This window comes from Thalia democratica, chromosome 5 (assembly GCF_965202585.1).
Source record: "Thalia democratica chromosome 5, ktThaDemo2.hap1.1, whole genome shotgun sequence".
Lineage (NCBI taxonomy): Eukaryota > Metazoa > Chordata > Thaliacea > Salpida > Salpidae > Thalia > Thalia democratica.
Window position 1 is genome coordinate 60,049,540 of NC_139169.1, and position 25,838 is coordinate 60,075,377.

The 25,838-nt window shown below is 25.6% G+C and overlaps 1 protein-coding gene across 1 annotated transcript; it reads left to right on the forward strand.

Annotated features, from left to right (window-relative positions):
* Positions 1–9,837: 9,837 nt before the first annotated feature.
* LOC145836691 (uncharacterized) lies at positions 9,838–18,475 on the forward strand. The gene is made up of 9 exons (XM_082944473.1): positions 9,838–9,905; positions 11,954–12,052; positions 13,000–13,051; positions 13,849–14,042; positions 14,665–14,780; positions 17,427–17,468; positions 17,548–17,618; positions 17,861–18,009; positions 18,460–18,475. Exons 1-9 carry the CDS (start codon positions 9,838–9,840, stop codon positions 18,473–18,475), a joined length of 807 nt encoding a protein of 268 aa, XP_082800599.1.
* Positions 18,476–25,838: the final 7,363 nt, after the last annotated feature.

The following is a 25,838-nucleotide window of genomic DNA, read 5'->3' on the forward strand; positions in this document are numbered from 1 at the left end:
CATTACTACAACTAAAATCACCTAAAATTAAAAAATATATGTACAGTAAAAATAAACTTCTCCTTTTCGTTTTTACAAAATCTTTACATTCAAAGCTACATCACGCAATAAACTTTATTATATGTATCACTACATTTACTATTGATTAAAAGTACAATTTGAATTCTAAAACACTATGTACTGTAAATTTGCTAAAAATAAGCCTACTTATTTAGAACTGAAGTCTTAATATTATTCAACTGTTTTCTGTTAACAATGGTATTAATATTTACACTATTATTTTGTATTATAAAACAATTTAGTTTTCATAACTGCTAACTTTTCTGTTTAATTACTTAATAATTTATAAACATGCAAAATTTATATTGTTATTAGTTTTTTTGAGTAACACCGACTGCATTTAAAAAAATTACAACTAATTATTTTACTTTAAGAATTTTCAACAAAAAAAATACAACTAATCTATCTTAATTAAAGAAAACTAATAAAATAAACTATAACATAATGTTTAATTAAAAATGATTAAAACAAGTTTGAAGAAAACTATTATAAAAAATTTGGTTTAAAGTACTTAATTTAGCCTCATTTATTCAAGTTGAAAGAATTGATGAATAAGAAAATTAATAAAATTGTGTTTAAAAACATATTTTCTTACTTTTTTTCTAACTGCTAGTAGTAATTTAAGCATAAAGTAAAATAATGTTTTAGAATGTGCGAACAAGCAAAATCTAAGTATTTTCTTTTGCCACATTCTGTTTTAAAACTCTTGGGATGTGAGCTTAACATTTGAATTTTAAATGAATAAGAAAACCAAATGATAGTTAAAATAGTTATTAAAGTTATAATTAAATTATTTAAAACAATATAAATAGTTTCATAAAAAAAAAGTACTACGTAAAGCTTTACTACTGCAATACGTTTGAAGTTTTATTTTTTTGTAAAACTTATTTACCACAATTTTCAAACTGAAAAATAAAAACTTTGTGAGCTTTTTTTTGAAAATCTTAGGTAAATTTTTTACAGTTAAATAAAATTTATAAAACCGCAAAACTTCAAAAAATGTAAATTTATTCCTTTGGGTAATAAATTGATATTTAAAATGATGAAGCGTAACTACTTATAGTATTGATTTTAATCAATTTGATTATGAATCTTGAACAGTAAGTTGCAGAAAATATATTTTTGAATCATTTTTACAACAATATCAATTAGAATAACTTATCGTTAATAAATAGGAAACGATTTACTTTAATTTAGATATACTTAGACTTGCACAAACATAGTTTGAAAAATGTACTTTTATAAGTTTTAATCTTAGACTAAGAATATTTATGGCGGCTATTTATGCTAGAAAACCTTATTGTACTATAATAATAAGATTTCTGATATCAATTTTCAAGAGCGATTGCTCAATTAAAATGTACATTGACAAAGTTTTTGTTTATTGATTTTAAAACTACTGCAATAACTTAAATCTTAATTCTAACATACTTTTCAATAGTAGTAGGTTTAAACTATAAAAGTACTATAAACAACTTTACCTTTACACTCATAAAACTTATTTTACTTTGTCTTTGTACAAAACTCATAAGTTTAAAGAAAAAGCAAATATAAATGAACTCAGAACAGTAAACAAAATCAAGCAGCAATAAAAAGTTATCATTTAGAGGAATATACATAAATGATATGTGAGAAACAACAATTTGAAAGTTAAAGTTCAGCTTTTGAATATTTATTGATTGAGGTTTTAGTTGACTCTGCGTAACAACACATAAAACTAAAAGCATTCAGTCATGTACACTAGGCATACCATCTGTCAATCCAACTAAACTACAAAAAGGACACATGCCTGCGAATTTAAGTTAAAACAAACTAACTATTGTTAAACATTCATGGCCAGTTGGCATAGCAACTCATTAACATTCTGTCAACCCTGTTGTATACTATCAGTTGAAAACTACAAACAGCTAAAACATAAAAGTTTTTAGTTAACACAACAAAAATTGGCAGTTTGTAGTACTAAGTAGTTCATAACTAATACAATTAACTATACAATTAAGATAACAAACAAATTTAATAATTAGTTTGTATAACAAAGTCTAGATAAAATAAAGATAGCTCATAATTAAAAACTAATTATAAAACCAAAATAAAATTAAGCAGTGTTTTTTAAAAATAAAACAGTTTAAAAAGTGTTAATTGTAAAAATATAGCAGTAGTAATTATTTAAAAGTGGTCTGTTTTAACTTTTTGTAAACTGTACAGTTTTGTTATTTAGTTTTATAGGTTTAAGCAAAACAGTAGACTTCGGTACTTAAAAATTTGAAAATCAATTCGCGTAAAACTATTTTTAAATTTTCAACAGTTTAATGTATAACATTTTCAAGCATACAAGTTTTTATTTAATTACATCATGCTGCTATAAGTAATTTTTATATTTTTTTTGCAAACTATAAATGTTTGAAAACACATGTACATTGTACATGAACCTATTAAAATTTACACTATAAATAAAAAAAGTTTATAATATAGTGAAAAATATATATGTTAGTTCTGTCTAAATTACTCCATTTTAAAGTTACTCTTATACTTACTTGAAGTTTTTCTGCAAATTTTAAAACGATCAAACTTAAAAATATCAGCACATTGTTTATTAATTTTACACGAGTGAATGGAAAAAAGTTTTTTTAGAAAATATGAAGTAAAAATAAGACTTGTACACAATTTAAAAAGCAACATTAACATTTTTCAATGGTAATATGAAAAGAAAATTGAAAAACCTTGCACGAAGGATCACTTTTGCACAAGCAGACAGTTTTGCACGGAGACATTTTTGCACGTGTTGAATTATTTTTTTTATAATTTTATTCTTTAATTCAGTTTTTCCCCTAACCCTTATCCTCGGTCGGTAACTTTTTTATTTATTTATTATTATTTTTTTTAATTATTATTATTCTTTTTCTACTATCTTTGTTATCCCTATCCCTTACCATCGGTCGGTAGCTTTTTTTCTTAATCAAATTATTTCTAATTATTCTTTTTCTTTTTTTATAATAATTTTAATAATTTTTTATTTTGTTCTTTCCATCACTGTTACCCATACCCTTACCCTCGGTCAGTAACTTTTTATTTCTTTTATTAGTTTATCTTTTAGTTTTTATTTTATGATTTTATATATACTTTTTTTTTCAGTTTTCTTTTACTCTCGTGCAAAAATGACCCTCCGTGCAAAATTGTAATTCGTGCAAAATTGACCTCTGGTGCAAACTTGTCTTCGTGCAAAATTGAACCTTCGTGCGATTTTGTGTTCGTGCAAATATTTCCCGTTTCCTTAAAAATTACGTTTATTAAATCAAACACGTTTAAACTTTTTAATATAGTCTGTAGTTTATTGCGGTAAAGATAGATTCGAAAACGCGTGATCCTAATATACAATACTGCTGAGCAGAACTGTTTTCGCCCTGCTTAGGATGCTGCTCCCGCTGCTGCATTGCTTGCTGCTGAACGACCTGTTGATGTACTTGGTCCTTTTGCGGTACACCATGTTGGAACTGATGATGCTGCCCCTGCGAGTTAATAACTGGGGCCACCGTTTGACCCTGAGACTGCCGATGACTATAACGTTGGTATCCTTGTTGCTGGGCACCAAAACACTGGTTTTGCTGATGGTTCGATTGTCGATTGTGAGAAGAATGGTTTCCTGCTTGTTGCTTCGGTTGCCTTGATGGATTTGAGGTAATTATGAATTTTAATTTAGTATTATTTTAGTTATATTTTAAGTTTAAGAGGTTGAAAAATTTTTATCTCTAAAAGTTTCAACATAATTGACAAAAATGTGTTTCAGTTTTCACCTACTGCTTTTAAAATTATAAAACTGCTTTCTATACTTTAATTAGTTTGAAAGTTTATATTATCTTATTTGTGTTGATCACAACTAGTAACAGTTAAATGTAACATTTCTATCTATGCATAAAAATAAAGTTTGACTAGCATTTTTTGAGAATCACAACTATGATATCATAAAATTTGATGAAAACACAAAATCTTGCGGAAAAAACATAGTCAAACTGCTGGAAAGTCTGTTGAAGCGCATAACCGTCCACAAGATAATGAAGCCCGTTCACATAGACAACTCGGTTTTTGTGCTCCATCGCCGGAGCTGCTTTCCTCTGGTTCTTGTCTTGAGCAAATCCGACGTACAATTGTTGACTGCCGAGTGTTGCGTTGTTCATTGCATCGATTGCGCTTAGTGCAGCTTCTGATGTTTTGAAGCAAACTAAAAACCGAATCCTCTTGACTACCCGCTTGGTTTACAGATGACCTGAACAGTATATGACTAATAAACATGAATTATTGGTCATACAAGTTAAAGTATGTTATTTTTTGTTATAGCAAGTATTTTCGGATTTAATATTTATAATATTTCTAACTATGTATAAAAACTGAGTCTAGTTTTTAACTTAATTAAGTGTTAAGCTTTAAATTATTATCTTTATTGTAGATGGTTTGTACAAGCAGTTTTGTAATTAGTTCATTTACTTGAATTGATTTTTTTTTAACAAACTTAAAGTACTGTTTTTAAAATATTTTTCATACACCAATGTGTTTTAAATTATTGAAATAATAAACCACGAAATAGATATAACACCAAAATTAAGTAAAAAAAAACTGTGTACGCTTTCTGAAATTGCAAAGGTCAAAAATATGACTTAGGTAACAATAATTAACGTATATAACATTACAATTATACTGTAAAAAGCATACTTTGCTGAGTTGATTTTACTAAACTCTTAGAAGGCATCATTAAGACTTTGATCATTTACATCGGCGTCTAAGTTCTTGATGTAAAGATTTTTGTCCTTATATTGCTCTTGCAAGGTTTTCTTTTGGTAGATGAAACCCTTTTTAAAGCAATTTTTCTCTCAGTATTTTCTAGGCACGATCAACATAAATTTGTTGTTCTGTTTGTGTAAACAAAAAAAAGTAAGTACATAAATCTTATAATAAAAAACAAATAGGTACTAAGTTATGGAACATATTTTAAAGTTGTTATATTTTTCTGTAAAAAAAACATACTCAATAGATATATACAGTAAACTTTATAAAATATATAAATAACATTAACTGCGATTTTTTTTCTCTTAAAACTACTAATTAATTTTGTATACAATATTCTAACTTCCGATTTTACTTTCGTGGAGACCGCTTATTGCTTTTTAAGCGGCATCAAAGGTTGCCATGGAAACAAATCCGCAGTTACGACCCTTATCATCTTTCATAACAACAGCGTTCTTGACTTCACAACATTTCTTTGTTTAATAATTAGAATATAAATAATAATAAGAAATTTTACTTATTTGCATTAATCTTTACGATTAACGTTTTAAGATTAAAATTAAAATTAAAACTTTTTAGTCTGTTACTCTAATATGTTTATGATATAGTAAATAACTGCAAACATTTCAATTAGTTGTGCATCAGTCTTATTGCCACTGTTTTTTACAAAAATATTAGCGAATTTACTATCAGCTTCTTGTGCACGATTGCGATTAGATCCATGATATCCTACAAATAGCTAAAAATAAATTAGTTTATATAGCGATCGCTTCTTAGTAAACGAATAAAATAACATAAAAGCTAAACAGTATATTAAAAAAAAAAATAAAAAAATTAACTTGTGCTGTTATACAAATATGTCTTTAACTTGAATTGTGAACAGAACTGCGCACAAGGATTAGCAATTACCTAAAAATACTAATGCAGTTAAATCATAAATGATTTTTTAAAGATAAAAACTAATCAACAAACTTGTTGTTTGTCTTCGTTGTTCAACCTTTTTCCATTCATCGATCTGATTGCATTCAAAGCGGAATCTTCATCTTCGAAGTGGATGTATCCGTACTTCGTGTCAGGTAGACCTTTGTTCGGCTTGACCGATTCTTCAGTCTGATTTACGATGCGTTTTAAATCAGCTTGTATTTGATTTAAAACTAAAAAGTATACAGCAGGTTTAGATATTCAATAGATAATAACAAATACTTATATATACAAGGATTATTAAATAGGCACGCTATCTTTAACTGTTGCTACTTTGTCGTGCCCCGAAAACGTATCGTAAAGCATCTTCTCATTGTCATCTTCATTAAGATCTCCAACGTACAATGTCCTTTGTTGTTCACCAGATGCAGACATTTTTTCTTGTTTCGTTTTATGACTTTTAATACTTGTATTTAAAATAAATAAAATTTCTTATAGTATAATAAGTATCTGAAAAGTAATTATTAAAAAGAAAAATTATACTAAAACTTAAAATGAAGTCATTTGAACACTATTTTTAATTTGTTTCGAAATTAAATATTCATATGTATTGTAGTTTATAAAATACACCTGTGTTTGATACACCTCTTCATATAAAAAAAAAAGAACTTACAGTCTAAAATATTTAGTGTTTTTGTTATATTATACTTCAATATCTATTTTACCTTGTTAGTATAGAGCAGGGTTTTCTAAATAGTCCGTTTTATAGGGGAACACTTTACTAATTAAATAAATATCATTGATTAAAAAAAATAAACTTAACTTTAAAAATTCAAATTTAGAAAAGTTAAGAACTAAGGCTCAATAAAAATGAAGTATATTTTAATTTTTCTATTTATAATAAGTTTTCCTATTCTCACCAGTTAGCTCTACTAGACAGTCAATCAGTTTTTGTACTACTTTTTGCAATACTATGTTGATGACTTGGTTTTAACTTTCTAGCTTGAGTTTTTGAAGTTTGATGATATAATCCTGGTATTTTAAAAGTAGTTAATAAAAACCATATGTTTACAACAAGTTACGGGTAACACTAATAAAGCTAAAAAAAGTAAAAACTAAATAATATTATATTAAATATCTATGTTTGAATTTCAAATAAAAATAGTCAAAACATATAGTTTTATTTAATTTTTAAATACTGCACTTTTAAAATTGTTTTGATGATTATATATTTTGTATTTTAACTTTAATATAAATTTATGTAAATATAAAATTAAAAATGTTTTACAGTCTTAGAATTAAGTCAAAAAGGTAGTAGTTGCATATCTTATTTTATTGTTTCATTTCTGTTCAATTGCAAAATATGACTGTTTTTTCTTGCATTTAATGTTTACAATTTTATTGTATTTATATTCTAGGGTCCGATTAAAATGTTATAGTGTTTCTCCTAATATTTTGTAAGTAAAAAGCTTTATATTTATATTTTATTATTTATGCTCTTATCCCGAACCCACCTTACCCATCCATATAACAAATAGTCTAATACTACTCTAAATGTGTTTTATATAATAACAAAATTTAAACGGTATAAAAAAATATGGTATATGATAGATTTTTCGTAACTTATCTAACTTTTATCATTTTCAAGTGTAAATTATTTAAAAGATCATGTTCTTAAAGGTTTTAGTGACTTTTGTTCAAAGCTCCAGAATTTTCAATTTTTTTTGCCTACATAGTCAAATTCCAGGTTTGCAAGGATTCCAGATTTTTTTGGCAACCCTGTAATTAAAATAAATACATTAAAATAGATTAAAAAAAAAAGAGAAATAGTAAACCAACTTTTTAATAACAAATACTTAAAACTGAATCAATTGAATTTTTTTCATAATAAATCAAAAACTTGTTTGAGTTATGTATTAAAAAAAAAAAACAGCCTAGCATGATTCAGCTTGAGGTTTTAAAACTTTCAAACTAGCCTGACCGTGTAGCAATCCTGACACACGAGAGAGAACTAAAAAATGTTAAAATAAAAAGAATATTGAATGTACGTAAATAGCAAAAAGTGTCTGCTATAATTTAAACATATCAGTTTCTTTCATAAAATTTGAGTTCTACGTTTTTATTTTGTTTATTGTTTTAAAGCAGATTACCACACCATTTTTAGAAAGATGTATTAATTTTGATACATAAACTTTTTAATACTTAAATTTTTATATTTTTTTGTTTACTACAAAATATCCATGTCATTTCAACTACTAAAGTTAGCTACCTACACCTTACTAAATAGTCAATTTTCAATTTTTTTAATAACTTGTCATATTAATTCAAAACTAAAAAGGTTCACAAATTAAAGATACTTTAACGCTGCAGAGACTGTACTCATAAAATTTTATCTTAATGTATTTTCAAATAAATTACTTAAATTAAAATTACACCATGATTAAGTTAACATAGTTTAGTTCTTGTGGCTTTAAAAACTTTTTTATTTATTTTAAAAGTTTTAAGCAATACATAACCTGTTTCAAACTAATTTTGGTCTTTAAACATTTAACAGTTAAAAATATGTTTACAATTAACAAAAAACTGAGAAAACATAAGCAGTTATGTTAAAAAGCGTGAGAATATCTGTTTTGATAAAACCGAAAAAAATAATCAAATAAAAATGCGATAACAAAAATTTCACTCAGTAACTAAAGTCACACTAATGGTAAAATAAATAATTATAAAATTTTACTTAAACATTTTTTATATGAAGAAAAAATTTGAGACCGAAATGCAATTTAATTGCATATTTGAGGTTATAAAATTTAAAAAATATTGAATATTTTGATTAGAAGCAATAAAGACAAGTATAACTTTTTTTCTTACTATACCATTCGAAGCAATTAGTTTATTTTTTAAAACAACACATTCTAAAATTTAATCTTTAGGTTATAAACTTTTATAGACTTTTCGAAGATTACTTTGTAAAAACTGTTTTAAAATAAAGTTTTTTAAATACTTAGTTCAAATATAAATGTAATGTGTCTTTAAAAAAACTTAATATTTAGAAAATATTACAACTAATTTGCATTTTTGAAAGATTTCAAAATAAATCATTATTAAACAAAAATGGCTTTAAAAAAATTAAGCCATTTTTGTAATACACTTAGACTATAATACAATGCATTAAAATCATAATAAAAGCTGAAGCAGAACAGTACTCATTATATTTAATGATAATGTAATAAAAACTTATAATAGAAATTAAAAATTAATCTTGAAAGTTTGCATAGAATCTATAAGTAAAACAGTAACTGTTATACTGTATTATAGTCTGTAACTGTAATACTGTAACTCAGTATTAGGTTAATAACGACAAAATACCACTCAAAATATTTAGCCTCAGGATATGGTGACGAAAATACATTTGGTTATCAAGTCGTACAATCCAGGCCCCAGCTTTTGTAATCAAGTGTAAAAACCAAACTAAAACTGCACCCGTGAATGTTTTCATTTTCAAAAAAAAAAAAAATAGCTAAATAATCATGCGTTCTTACTAACTAAAGCTTTATTTTTGTTTATTTTAAGCTTTAATCAAGAAACTTTATTTTTGTTTGTTATATGTCTAGGTAAATGGGTAAGGTAAGGGTTAAAGACTATATTTGAATTTTTCGGTAAAATAGGTTTGGGATAAGGTGTTTAATTTCACTGCTATATTTTTAATTTGTTTTATTTAATTAAAACTATAAATAAAAAAATTCAAAACACTACTACTGCATAATGCATACTTTAAGGCCGACCTTAAAGACGTTTTCAGAGACCGTATTAAAAATATTATTTATATTGTATGGTGATTTTATTCAAAATAAAAATGTATTTGTTTACATTTATAACTGCATACTTATTAAAAAATCAAAACAAATAAATTGGCAAATGTTTAAAATGCAAAAAAAAAACAGAAACTGCTATTGCTAAAATGCAACAAACTAGAGAACAAAAAAAAGGTTTATTAAATTGTTTTCAGCTAAGGGGATTACTTATAGTATTTCATTTAAAATGCCTCATTTAAAGTTTCAGTGGTGTTTAAAAATATGGAAAATGCTAAAATATTTAAGGAAAGGAATAAACAAGGTCAAGAATTTTACTACACTAACTAAAATAGTAAAGTTTGTAGTTATTAATTAAATAAAGTAGTTAAGCATGTCAAAAATTTATTTTAATGTCTATTACATCATCAAACATTAGTTACATTCAAATCTCAAGACCAAAAAGTTAAAGATATGAAAAAAAAAAAACACAGTTTTCATTCTACAATATTCAAGTGTCTCCTAATGGCATATGGTCCTAATGACAGCTGTAAAACCTCTTTGATTTAAACATTGCAAAATTAAAATCTAGTGGTTGTCACATATACAAAAAAAAAGTATAAACAAGAAAAACTTAAACATTTACAACTATAGTAGATGAATTTGTGTTGAAAAATACCTTTTGATCATTGAGCTACACAACTGTTTTGATGGGTAGGTGTCCAGTATGCACAAAGCAATATTTTTGCACAAAGACACTTTTTCCAAACATCAATTTTGCGCGAGGAGTCACTTTTGCTTAAAAAAACTTTCACATGAAATGAAGGGTCAATTTTGCATGATGACACTTTTGCACAGGTTGAACATTTTTTTCGTTAATTTATTAACTTTAATTTTTTTTTTCTTTCTATCAGTGTTACCGCTAACCCTTACCCTTGGTAATATTTTTTTTTTCTATGTTGTTTTTATTAATCTACATTTTAATAAATTATTATTATTTTTTAGTTTTTATATATTTTTACAATCACCCCTAACCCTTACTCTTGGTTGATAACTTTTTTTTTCTAAGTTTTTTACTCTGGTTCATAAATGACCCTCTGTGCAAAAGCGTCTTTGTGCAAAAGTGACCCTTTGTGCAAAAATGTCTGCATACTTGACCCAATTCCGTTTTGATAGCTAATTTAAATATAACAGTTATAAAAATAAATTTAAGTTAAAAATAATTGTATTTTAATATATTTAAATTGAAAAGCTTATAAGCACTCCTTTTTAGACTTTCTGTTGCTGGAAAGTTAAATTTCATCAAATTTAAACCAAATTTTAAAAAATATAGGAGTAATGTTTAGCAGAGTAGGCACAAAACACAATTACCAATTTTTTTTTTACAAATCTTTCAACTGTTTAAAATAGTAGTTGTATGATACAATGGTGTAGGAGTCCTAATTACTTAGAAACACTAAAGTTTTTTAGGTTGTAAGATTTCACCCATCAAATATACGAAAAAAAACAATTCTTTAGATTTTTCTATCTTTCAAGCATCTCAGTTCAAATCATATTAAAAGTTCAGTCTGATTATAATTTAATGAACATTTTTTAACATAACTAAGGCTAGTTTTTATGATCTAAAGTCTTTTTTTTGTGTTCTGTTATATTTATGTTACTATAATGACTTTTTATAGTATTTTAGCTTAACTGAACTAACTTTTATTTTTCTCAAGCTAATTTGTGCTAGTTTGATGTTACTTAGGCAGTTTTTTAATCAATGAGTGGCAACTGTGCTTTAAAATTCTTTGAACTTTGTTTATATAAAAATGGTAACTTTAAAATATGTTTGAAAATTGACAATTTAAAAACTGTGGTCCATTTGATTTTATTGGCTTTAACACAGAAATACTTTTTTATATGTAAAAATTTTTTTTTGTAAAAGGTGGCTTAAGTTTTGTATTTTGAGCTATAATAAAAATGACAATCTTAATTTTTGTTAAGTACTCTCTAACCCCCCTTTCTCCTTACCATTTATTTTAAACTGACTTAGCATAGACTTTCGAGTCAGTTAAGTAATTTAAGGTTTTTTATTACTGTTTTGTTTTTTTTTTCAAAATAGCTAGATTTTTTATATCTTATCTGTAAAATTCATGACTCTTTAGACTTAACTTTATATTTGGTCTTAATTTAATTTGTTCTTAAAGTGTTTAAAGTTTACAAATTTGTTGTAAAAAAAAGTTGAAATATTAAAAGTTGTAACTTTAATGTATTGGTTTGTTTGATTTATTTTTAACAAATAGTGTTTGTAACATATACTGACAGTTGAAGTTTATATGAATATTAATTGTTTATACTAATTTATAATCAATAATTTAAAACCGTACTCTATCTGGGTTACTCTAAAATATAACAAATATTTTCAGGTACAATACTGTAAAAGAGGGCAATGCAGAAGTTTTGTTTTCAGATAATAACAAGGAAGTTTTTTACAATCCAGCTCAAATTTTTTCCAGAGATATAACGTTAGTTATAAAAATTATATTAGATATGTCAATTTACTACCAAGTAAAAATTTTTGAAAACATTTTTATCAAGTTACCTTACGAAGTTTGATTATTTGCTTCAAATTTGAATTTATTAAAGTCTGTTTTTGTGGTGAATGTTGTAAATTTTAGACAAGTTTATATATCTTTAGATTAGTAAAGCTTTTCAACTACAGTTGCTTAAGTAAGTTAGCTCATTTAAAACTAAAATTAACTAATTTAGTTATATACTTTGTAGTTACTTATAAGTAACTTAGTATTTCAGAATTTAATACAAAATTTTACTCTTTATATTCTTTTATTTAAAAAAAGTCGATATATAGATTATGTATTTGTTCAGTTTTATTAAAATTACTTGTTTCAATAATAAGCATTACATTTAATATGCAATAAATATTTAAATTTTAAAATTTTGAGTTCAAAGGTAAAATATAACTTTTAAATAACTATCAGTTTAATTTTATAGTTTACTTTGATAAAGATAAGTATCAAATTAGAATATTTTACTAAATTTACCTTTTTTATACTCTTCGTTTTAAGTTTGCAAATCAATGTTATTTTTGTTGCCCCAAAATAATTAAAAGTCTTTGACTATTCAAAAATTTCTCTTTAATAACACTTGGATACCCTGAGCTTTTTTGTTCAAATATATTAGTATAACTTAAATTAAGTATAAGTTAATATAAACTAAAATATGACAATTTGTATTGAAAATGAAAAAAAAAGTGCTTTTAAAAAACACAATAGTAGTTAAACACCTATATAAGTTTTAGGCGAAATAATACTTTATATTTCAAATGCCTAAATATTTCAATCGTATCTGAAAATTTCACAGATTAAAGCTTGAGACCTGTATACTAATGTTTTTTTAAAGATTAAATTATAATTAATTTAAATCGTTTTGAAAAATGTTTCTTTCAATTTAGGTCAGCCGTAGTCAAGTGGTATATTGGTTCATATAAAAATAGTTTTCCTAAGGTAAGAATTATATAGTTTTTAATGAGTTAGATGGTTAATTATTATTTTCATTTAATATGCATAACATTCATAATTTTATAACTAATACATATATCACAGTTGACACTTTATCAGACTATTTTATCAAGTTTAAAATCTCAGAAAAGTCATGCTAATTAAATTTTACTTTATTAAAGTTTATATTGTTTATGTTTGATCCAAGTAATATTTTGTATTTTTTTAAATTTATGCAATATTTTAAAGTTTTTAAGCATTTGAACTTGTTAATAATAAATACTTTTAAGCTCATTTTGTATACTAATTTCTGCTTTAAGATTAACTTAAGCTATATATCAACTAATTCTTTTTATGGATACCTTAAATTAAATTGTATGATTAGTTCAAACATAAATTCTGAGAAAGTTTAAAATTAAAACTTGCAGTCCATGTGTTTGTATCATATTTTTTTTTACAAACGTTGTTTTATCTAGAAAACTAAATAAATTTTTTATTTACTATAAAAACTAGCTTGTAGTTTATACTTAAAGCATTCATATCAGAGCCTATGTTAGTATTTTGTACAAAAAATGTTTAATCTCCCCTAATGTCTTATTAGTATAGTATCCATATTTATCTCATCCAAAATTCTAATTTACACTTTTTTGAATTTTTTTATGAGTCAAAACTTAAGTATAATATTTAAAAGTACTATGAATAAAATATACCCAGTATCAAGCACTGACTGGTTTCTTCATATGCTGGTTTCCAAATTTCAGGAAAATTCAACAGACAAATTTTTATTAGAAATAAAATTTCAGGCAACTTCAACGAACAGTATATTGGAACCGTTTGCTGCTTCTGGCATCAGATCAATCCGGTTCGCCACAGAAGTGCCAAATGTGGATCGGGTTGTTTGCAATGACTTGTCGGTTGATGCTTTCAAAAGCATGAACCTAAATATTGCTCACAACCGACTGAAACATGTGATACAAGCAGAAAACAAAAATGCAAGGTAATGTATTGTTTTATTGATATTTACTTTTTGTTGTTATTGGGTGTTTTTTCAACTTTTGTTAATTGTTTAGTGTTTCAAACTTGTTTTTAATATGCTTTTTTAATAAACTCTGTCTGAACCAAGCAAGCTTGTAGTGATTTAGGTTAGCTTTTGGTTTCAAAGAGTGGCAACCTTGTTTATGTTTTAGGAGTAAAAAACTAATATTTTGAGTCTAACTTTTAAGTCAATTGAAGTTTTAAAGGCACACCAGATAAATATTTTAAAGATTTCTTATTGCTATTTAAATTTTTTCTTAGTATCAAGAAATTATACAATTTTGTACTCTAATTTCTCTATGGTGTTGAAAATAATAGTATACTTAATATTCAAAGATTGTACAGTTTTATGGACTTTAAAAATATATCTTAATGAATGTCAGTATACAATGTCAAATTAACCATAGATTTTTTTTACATAAAAGTTTTTTTTATTTAGTTTTAATAAGTATAAAAAGACTGAATAAAAGTAGGTCTCAAAAAGTTTAGTGTTTTAAAATTTTTAACCTGTTATTTCAGTATACTCTACAATTTAAAACACTTGAAAATGTTTAATAGTTTTAAATTGAAAAAAAAAACTGCAGTGAAATCCTGAGCAAAGTGAGGTATCACGATGACAAATTTGATGTAATTGAATTGGATCCTTATGGTAGCGTGGGTCCTTACATTGAAGGAAGTGTGAATTCTTTGAAAAATAATGGTTGGTTTTAGTTTTTATGATTTTGATTAATTTTTTAACTTGTGCAATAAAACAAAGAGATTTTCTAGGTTATTGTAGTGTTCTGTTTTCTTCAAAAATTTTTTTTTTGTGTCACAAGTCGACTCTTAATCTACAAGACCATTCAGCTTTTATTAAGGCCGTTAAAAAGTTTTCATTTTGGTTTTACAAGTTTAATTTATTTTCTAGAGTTTTTATATAGCTATCAGAAAGTTTTACTGTTGAATAATATTTTTTTTTTACTGTAACGGATCAAAGTTGACAATTAAAAAAAGCAAAAAAAAAAGAAAAAAAAAACAATTTTGTCAAATACTTACTACAGGGTTACCACTTTACCTGGAACTTGACAATAAAGGCAAAAAAAACTGGAAAAACCTGGAATTTTAAACAAAAATCACTTTAAAACCTGGAATTTTAAACAATTTTTACATGTTAAGTAGAAAAATTTTAATGTGACACAAAAAATCTACCATACAGATAATTTTTTTTTTGTCATCATCAAAAATTTTAAGAATCACATTTGAAGTAGCTCTACAGTATCTTTTCAATGTTTTTATACTTCTTAACACAGTTTTTACCTTAAACTTAAGTTTAAACTAAAGATAGACCCAAAAACAAGTACTTTTATAAACCTGGATGAAATTTTGAAAACCTGGAGAAAATTTGCCAAAAGTCAGTGGCAACTCTGTTATTATGTAAGTATATTTTTTGTAAATTCTATGGTAAAAAAAGCGTAAAAAAAGTATTTTAAATATCTTTTATTTTAAATTATTCTCAAATTTAAACAAGTTTGTCTTTCTTTAAGTTTTTGTTAATAATATATTTAAAAGAATAACAAAGTTAACCTACAGCAATTACGGTACAAAAATATATCTCACTTTTTCCATAAACCATAAACTTTAAATAATACTTCTTGTTATAAGATAACACTATTATAGTTTAAAGCCGTGTATATGTTTTAATGTAATCTGATCTAAGTGATATTTTCTCCTATTTTATGGACTAAAATCCTTTTAATAAGATGATGAGTTTGCAGAAACTGTTATTACAAACGAATGTTTTTATTGTTTCAAAGTACTTGTGGTCGTTTTAATAAACGTTTTTTAAACTAACTTAGTTTAAAGAGTATAAAATAATAAACAATGAACTTCACCGGACGATCAACAACAACAGCATCCGAGACAATCCTACGACCGGTTTCGTCGTAATTAGGACTCATCAGGCAGGAATAGTCGCGAGAAACCGCTTTTGTGATCTAATCAAGCGGGCTTAAGTACAAAGTACTGAAGCGACCGTTTGTGGGTAAAGTCCAAAAAATTGACACAGGCAAATCTTCACAGCCAAGCGTCTTAGACATTGTCAGTTTAATGTGAGATTTTACTCTCCACGCTCGTTTTATCAGTTTTAGCCAGTATTTATTTCGGCATTCATTAACAAAGTTGAGATGTTTTATGCCATCGATAATAAACAATGAACTTCACCGCACGATCAACAACAACAGCATCCGAGACAATCCTACGACCGGTTTCGTCGTAATTAGGACTCATCAGGTAGGAATAGTCGCGAGAAACCGCTTTTGTGATCTAATCAAGCAGGCTTAAGTACAAAGTACTGGAGCGACCGTTTGTGGGTAAAGTCCAAAAAATTGACACAGGCAAATCTTCACAGCCAAGCGTCTTAGACATTGTCAGTTTAATGTGAGATTTTACTCTCCACGCTCGTTTTATCAGTTTTAGCCAGTATTTATTTCGGCATTCATTAACAAAGTTGAGATGTTTTATGCCATCGATAATAAACAATGAACTTCACCGCACGATCAACAACAACAGCATCCGAGACAATCCTACGACCGGTTTCGTCGTAATTAGGACTCATCAGGTAGGAATAGTCGCGAGAAACCGCTTTTGTGATCTAATCAAGCAGGCTTAAGTACAAAGTACTGGAGCGACCGTTTGTGGGTAAAGTCCAAAAAATTGACACAGGCAAATCTTCACAGCCAAGCGTCTTAGACATTGTCAGTTTAATGTGAGATTTTACTCTCCACGCTCGTTTTATCAGTTTTAGCCAGTATTTATTTCGGCATTCATTAACAAAGTTGAGATGTTTTATGCCATTGATAATAAACAATGAACTTCACCGCACGATCAACAACAACAGCATCCGAGACAATCCTTCGACCGTTTTCGTCCTAATTAGGACCGGTCGTAGGATTGTCTCGGATGCTGTTGTTGTTGATCGTGCAGTGAAGTTCATTGTTTGTTATCGACGGCATAAAACATCTCAACTTTGTTGATGATGGCCGAAATAAATACTGGCTAAAATTAAAGAGAAAGTAAACAATTTTAAATTATAAAAATTACTTATACTAACGTTTTACAAGCTTAGTATACTTACTTTTTGCTAAATTGTACTTAAATTGCTTTAGATCACTTAGCTACCTATTGCCATATATATTTTAATTGTAAATTTCCAAAAAAAATGTTTGATTGATTGTATTTGCTTAGTTTACTTGTAAGCTTGCAACATGTGTTATTTTAAAAATGTAACTTATAAACTCATATAAATTGTTTAGCATTGTTCATATTGGTTACCTGTATACTTGTAGTATAAGTTTATTAATTTACACAGGATTGTTATGCGTGACCAGTACGGACATGAGAGCACTTTCAGGTATTTTAAGTAAAATTATTTTTATTCAGGTTTATTCAACTTGCTGATTTGTTAAGTACAAATTTATTTATTTATCCAGGTTTGTTTCCTTCAACCTGCTGGTCCAGGTACCAATCAGTACCCATACCCAAGTTCGCCCACAGAGAACAGGTTGTTATAAAGTTTTGAACTTTCGTCTTTGTGCAGGGTTGCAATAAAATTTAAATAAAAACATTTAGTTTGTGTTCTTTTTTTTTGTTTGTCCGAGCTACTTTTACACCTAGCGCTTCCAAATTAAAACTTTTTTCAGTAACCGCTTTCTTGTGTGTACTTTACAGAAATATAAATAAAAAAATTGCCTCTATGTACATAACAATAAAGTTTTAATAAAGTAAACTATTATTTGTTCGAAGGCGCTGAGAATACTGTTGCAGTTCATATCAGCCACAGCAGCAAGGCACGGTATGCGAATGAAGCCGATCATGTCGATAAACTTTGATTTTTATGTGAGAGTTTTCGTTGTACTTGAAAAAGGTAAAGACAAAGCAAATGACAGCGTCAGGTTTGTTTACTGTTTTACAGGGTTGCCAAAAAACCTTAAAACCCTGGAAAAGCCTGAAATTTGACAATTTAGGCTAAAAAATGTGGATAAACGTGAAGTTTAGAACAATTTTAACATGTTAAGTAGTAAAATTTCGATTTGACTCTAAAAGACTATCATATAGATAAAAAAAATTTTGTCATCATCAAACATTTTTTATTAAAAAACACATTTAAAGTAGCTTTAGAGTATCTTTTCAATGTTTTATACTAACTAACACAGTTTCTTACCTTAAACTTAACTTTAAGCTTAAAGTAGACCCAAAAATGTGTACTTTTAAAAACCTGGTGGAAATTTTGAAAACCTGGAGAAAATTTGCCAAAAACGTTTGGCAGCCCTGATATTAAGTTGTAATGTTTACAGATATTATCTCTTTTTTTCCTAATTCATTAACTTCTTTAATCTTTTCAGACCGTTGATGATTTAAAACTAAACTAATTAAATAGAAAATATTCTGTTAATAAAATTTGCTTCGTATAATTTTGTTAATTTTTTAACAACTTGTTTTTGAGCTAACTTTGTTAGTATTATAAAACTGCTTCTTATTAAAAAAATGGCATGTATATGTGCTGTGCATTGTACAGGTTCAAAATTTATGATGGCTAGTAATAAATAAAAAAAAAAAATTTATAGTGTTTATTTTATAATTAGATTTAATAAAAAAAATATTTTATATTCCAAGTTTTTCACGAGTCATTATAAGTTTGAGCTAAGTTCTGTCACAACTTTATATTGATAATTTTTATTGTATATATACATTTAATATTTTTAATATAAATTTTTTTATCTACTCAAACATTTTTGTATTTATTGAAAACTTTCACATATTTAAATATTTTTGTATGCATAATTTTTCAAAAGTGATCTAAATGTTTTAACAGTGTTTCCGCAAAACCTAAAACATGTTTAACATATTTTAAATTTACTTTTATTTTGATTGTAAACTTCCAAAGCTAGGTATTTTAAGTTTAACTTAGTATTTTTTTAACGCTTTTTGTATTTTACACAGAAATCACATAATGGTAAAAAAGTGTGAAAATTGTTCTTATTATAAATGTTCAGCTCTAATGAAAGAATGCATAAATGAGTAAGTTACTTTTTCAAAATATAAATAATTACTTTTTACACTAGATAATAACAAGTGTTTGCCTAAATTAAATTATGATTATCAAGAAGATTTTAAATGTCCATTTAAAAATTATTGTAAAATAACTAAATGGTACTACCAAGCAGTTAAAACAAATGATACAAGATTAAGGATTTTTAATGTTGTAAATATTTAGTTAAAAAGCATATTAAGTAAATTTTTTGGTTAAGCAAGGTAAAGTATAATTTTTGAATTTGAAAGAGTTTGAAAAACATTTATTTAAAAATAAATACTTAGTTATGTCTTTTGTTTGGAAAGACAGATTAGCTAATAAAACGTTTAATTACAAGTATATGAATAAAGTTTTACTATTTAATTTGTTAATATACTTGTTTTTGAGTTTGCAACTTTACCAGAGTTAATTTACATACTTAATTTAACTTATGTAACTAAAAAATTTGAAGTTGAACAAAATTACTTAACTTTAATACTTTTTTAATGAGGTTTGCATAGTGTTTGAATACAATTTAGTTGTTTGAAAATCTTGTAATGTTACTGAGTTGGCTTATAATTTTTTGGGGTAAAAAACTTGAAATTTTTTAACGCAAAACCCAAGTATTATTCTAACCACAAAAACTTATTTTAGTTTAACTTTTTATGCTCTTGTGAGCTAATAACGCTTCAGTTAACATTTTAAATATTATTAAATAAGAATTTATACTAACACAAACTATTGTTTTATACTAGTTGAATAGTGTTCTTATAAGCTTTTGATACTCTTTTAAGCTCAGTTTACTTATTAATAATGTATATTTTTGAGTATAACAAATTGTCAATGTAGATATTTCTCTAGAGTATTTTCTTGAGTTGTTAAAAGAAAGCATTTTACATCAATTTTATTAAAACAAAATTTCTAACTCAATGATAAAAAATCATTCAACTTAAATTTTTCATATTAAAATAAATGACATATAATATCACGTCATGTAAATCATGTGTAAATTGCACTTTAACTTTTTCTATTTAATTTTTTATACTTGCAAAGTTTTTAGCATAAAATATATATTGTTTCAGCAAAGGTAACACCTATCACCTACCTATGAATAGTTTGCATGAAAATTGCAAAAACTGCACTTCTCCACATTTGGTTTGTTAGTTTTTTTTTTGATAAAATATGAGTTTATCGTTTTAATTGCATTTTAATTAAGTTATAGTTTTAATATCATATGTAGTTATTTTTGAAGCAACTTTTTCAATTTAACTTAAAATCTGGTCATTAGATAACTGATATGCCTGTCTTAATTTCTAAAATAAAGTTGTAAATAAAAGTTTTCAAAAACTCAAGTCAAAATTTCCAGTTTTTTTTTTTTATAAAATATTAAAACTACTAAAGTTTCTTTCATATTTTGAAAAAATAAAATCAAATAACCTAACTTTAGTTTCATAATTTAACAGGTCTTTGTTTTATAAAACTAATTTACCTTAATAACTTTTAAATTAATAAAGTGATTTTGTTATATAACTGTAATCATACCTAGAAGTATTTTAAAGTACAATAATGTTAATTACAAATGTATTCACTAATTACTTAACCTAACTGTTATAAATAGTATGTAAAAAAGTATTGAAATTTTTACAAACGAAGTTAGGCGGCCCCTTTTGGGGAGGCGCGCTTCACGATGTTGGCTGTGTTGAAGAAATAATGAAGCAAGTAACACAAGAAAGTTCAATATACAAAACCAAACAGCACATGTTGCAGCTTCTTGAATCTGTTTCTAATGTTGGTTGTTTTACTTTCACACTCTTGTGACTAGTCAGTTTTGTGAATGTAAAAATTAAAAAAAATAGTGAGGTTGCTACTGTGTTTTGAAACTAGTAAATATTGCACAGAATTCATTATAATTACTACTATTTTATATTGTTAATTTCTTTTTGAATTACATTTATTTGACCTATGGTATAATTTATTTCCAGTAATAGACTTTTTTAATTTGAATTACTTTAAATTTAGGTTTTTATTGCGTTTTTTCTATAAAAATATGTTTTTAATTAAATTAACTTTGAAATGTTTAAAATTTCTTGGTAGAAGTATGTTTTCTTAAATATTTAAAGACTATGTTGTCTCTTTATTTATATTGACATTACGACCGTCAAAACATACAAACTATTTGTAGTTCAGCAGTTAAACATTTCAACTTCATATTTAAAACTAAGATTACTTAAGTAATTTGTTCGTTACTAACAAAAATATTTTTATTGAAAACTTCTTAGGAGTCTTCACAACCTTTTTACTATTCAAATGAACACTTGCTGGGTAGAAATAACAGACGATCTGTTAAAATAAACAAGTTAAGGTTGGTTTTTTGACTAAAAATACTTTTTTTTACACACATTTTAAAGCTATATTTAATTAAAATAGATTTAATTTTGTTAAAAGTTTAGTTATTTAGTTATTGGTATGCTATTTAAAAGGTATTGTAGATTTAATTTACGTTGAAATTAAAAAATATTAGCGGGTAAATTTACTTTGTTTTTGTACGTAAATATTGTATTTTTAAAAATCAAAAAATAAACTTAATTATTAAAGATTGAAAACAACATCTAATATATTGGCATAAACTAAGACAAGATATGAAAAGTAACTGTTCAAAATATAGTTTTAATTGTTTGCTAATAAAAGATCCTAGTAAAGTAACTTCACTGGAATATAAATAAAAACAAATTATACAGTAATCTTCCTTTATTCTACCAACATATGTTTCTGTGTGTCAACGAATCAACACACTTCAACTGGGTTGTTAATAGGAAAGATATGAAAAGTATCAATGTTAATAAGGTGTTAATACTTGTATCTTAAAATTTTAGTGTGGTATTAAAAAAAAACTTAATAAAAACGTTTAATCAGAATTATACTATATACTGACTTTAATTACGAATATACTTACTTTATTACATAATGAATTATAATTGTTTATTATTGTATGCTAAAATATATGCTTAATACATATGTATGCAATCTTTCTTTCATGCTTTTTTTAATGTACGTTTTAACTTTTACACAATCAGTAGAATTGTTTATTTTCATGTACTTGAAACTTTGTTGGTCTGATAAAATATTTGCTTAAAAAAACAGTTAAATGGCATTTTACCTGTTTATATTTTCTAAAGTATGTAATTTATTTATGGTATGTGCTGTGTAAAATTTTGATCAAACTAAAGTTCATAAAAACTAAACTGCGTTACTGTGTTTTTTTTTTGTATTTAACACATAGGTAAATTATGGTATACAAAATTCTGACAATTCAAACTACGACAATTCGAATATTAATAGTTCTGATTTTTTTTTTCTTATCTTCTAAATTTATAATGGGTATATGGGTAGGAGTCTAAAATGCACGAAGGGACACTTTTGCACCAAGGGTCAAATATGCACAATGACGAAGTGACCACTCGAGCAAAAGTGACCCTTCGTGCAAAAATTTCTTCGTGCATATTTGACCCGTTCTCATAATATATATTTATTTAACCATCATAATACCTATTAATTAGATTTACATGATCATTTTTTTATCTAAAAATTTGAAATGTTTCTAGATGTGGCTAAAATAAATTAATTTTTGTAACTATTATCTTTTTTTATTGCAGGTAGTTTCATTCAGATTTTTTCACCATCATTACCTTTACATTTAAACCTACATGAGTTTTTTTCAAATATATGTTCCTTTTTACGATTTGGCCGCTTAAAGATTTTAAAGAATTTGTCGCAATTTGTGTTGTTGTAAGGTATAGGTGTTGGTACAATTAATTTATCGGTACTACTCATCATAATTAAATCCTACATTCTTTAATAGCTTATTATGAGTACTAGATTCTATTTGAGTCTACTTATATAATCAGACAAGACAATTTGAACAATGCGTCTATTATAAAAAATAACCACAAAACACTACTACAAAATCTCTATTTAAAAAGTATAGTCATTGTCATGTACAACCCTATTACAACTGTATTATTTAGAATGTTTGATCAATTTTCCATCAAAAAAAAAGTTTGTTACCAATTTTTTTAGTCAAGTATAAATGTTAAAAATAAAGCAATAGTTTAATAAGTAAACAATATACAGCGAAAAATTGTTGAAACATGGTTATGAAGTGTCACATTTTCACAATGTTTCGAAGTCAGTCAAGACAAATGCTTCCATATTCCAAATATCTGATATAATTGACGATATTATTGTGAGTTTTTAAATTCTGTTGTTTTTCACTTAACTATTTAGTACTTAAGTTATTATTTGCGTTTCTTTTTTGGTCAAATAATTCAAGTTGCTTGTTTCGTGAGCTTCAATTTAAAAAAAGTTATTGTTGATTAACTAATTTGTTTTTAACTTTCATGATTTCCAACTTTTTAAAGACTGAAGAACAAAATATGAAGGAAAAATCGCGAAGTAAATTAGAATCGAGCAAACACAGGAAAAAATTGAAGTTACCAAAAGGATGGAAATCTGAAAAGAAAGCAAATTTGTTAGTTTATTTTTTTTTAATCAAACAAGTAAGTAACCTGGTAACACATTTAGTTGAAATAATCAAGTAAAGAAACTGTAAAGCATGTTCTTTTATTAACTTTAATCTTTTTCATAGTCGGTTTTTTAGTATATGCTTTACAGCGTTGATGCGTAAATGTTTTATATTTTAATTCTAAATAACTAACATAAACTTACTTATTTAAAATTTTTAACAATATTTTTACAGTTTCCTCCCAGATAAATGGTGAGCAGTTTAAAGAAATAAAGTCGAATTCAATTGTTTATTTTTTTTGTGTGTCTTAGGAAATTTTCATGTATGAACTGTAAGTAGGGAAATATAAATGTTCAAGAAATATGCTGTTCATATGTTTTGTTTTAGTTAGAAACAACTATTTTTTGAGAGTTATGATTGAGTTTTTTTTCAAAAGAAAATTCAAGTATATGCTGCTTATTTTTTTTTTTTTTAAAGTTTCCTTAGGTAATTTGTGAAAAATCTTTACAATAGTTTTTTTTTCTTCGTTTTTTTTGTTAAAGTTTCCTTTTGAAAACTTAGTTTGTAAACAAATTTATAACTTCTCAAGTTGCGCCAATAAAACTAAATAAAAGTTTAAACTAGAAATTATTTTAAAAGTAGTCTCTTATATGTTTTACTTGTTTTGATGATATATTTTTTAGTTTTAGGCTTAAGATAAAAAAACCTACCTAAAATTTACAACATTCACCACAAAAACAAACTTTAATAAATTCAAGTTTGTAGCAAATAATAAAACTTCGTAAAGTAACTGGACAAAATTGTTTTCAAAAATTTATACTTGGTAGTAAATTGGTATATCTAATATAATTTTTATAACTAACGTTACATCTCTGGAAAAAATTTGAGCTGGATTGTAAAAAACTTCCTTGCTATTATCTGAAAACAAAACTTCTGCATTGCCCTCTTTTACAGTTTTGTACCTGAAAATTGTTGTTTTTTTTTATAGTAACCCAGATAGTTATTTTAGTAAGGTTTTAAATTATTGATTATAAATAAATATAAACAATGAATATTCATCTAAACTTCAACTGTCAGTATATGTTACAGACACTATCTGTTAAAAATAAATCAAACAAACCAAGACTACAAAGTTACAACTTTTAATATTTTAACTTTTTTTTTACAACAAATTTGAAAACTTTAAAATCTTCAAGAACAAACTGAGTTACGACCAAATATAAAGTTAACTCTAAAGAGTCATGAATTTTACAGATAAGATAAAAAAAATTTAACATTTTTTTAAAACAAAATAGTATTAAAAAACCTTAAATTATTTAAACGACTCAAAAGTCTTTGCTAAGTCAGTTTAACTTAAATGATAAGGAGAAAGGAGGTTAGAGAGTACTTTTCAAAAATTAAGTTTGTTGTTTTTATGAAAGCTTAAAATACAAAAATTCAGCCACTTTTTACAAAAAAAAATGTTGACATATAAAAAAGTATTTCTGTTTTAAATAGCCAATAAAATCAAATAGACCACAATTTTTAAATTGTCAATTTTCAAATATATTTAAAAGTTCAATAAGAGTTTTAGAGCAAAGTTTCCACTCATTGAATAAAAAACATCAAACTAGCATAAATTAGCTTGAGAAAAAATAAAATAGTTAGTTCAGTTAAGCTAAAATACTATAAAAAGTCATAATAGTAACTTAAATATAACAGAAAACAAAAAAAAAAGACTTTAGATCATAAAAACTTGCCTTAGTTATGCTAAAATGTTCATTAAATTATAATCAGACTAAACTTTTAATATGATTTGAACTAAGATGCCTGAAAGAAAGAAAAATCTAAAGAATTGTTTTTTTTCGTATATTTGTCGGGTGAAATCTTACAACCTAAAAAACTTTAGTGTTTCTAAGTAAATAGGACTCCTACACCATCATATCACACAACTACTTTTTAAAACAATCGAAAGGTTTGTAAAAAATTTTAATAATTGTTTTTTCTTGTACCTACTCTGCCAAACATGTTTTTTTAAATTTGGTTTAAATTTGATGAAATTTAACTTTCTAATATTGTTTGAAGTTTAATTTCCATATACCAGCAATAGAAATTCTAAAGTAAATGCTTATCAATTTTTCAAAGTTAAATTTATTTAAAAACAATTATCTTTAATTTTATTTTTATAACTGTGAAATTTAAATTAGTTA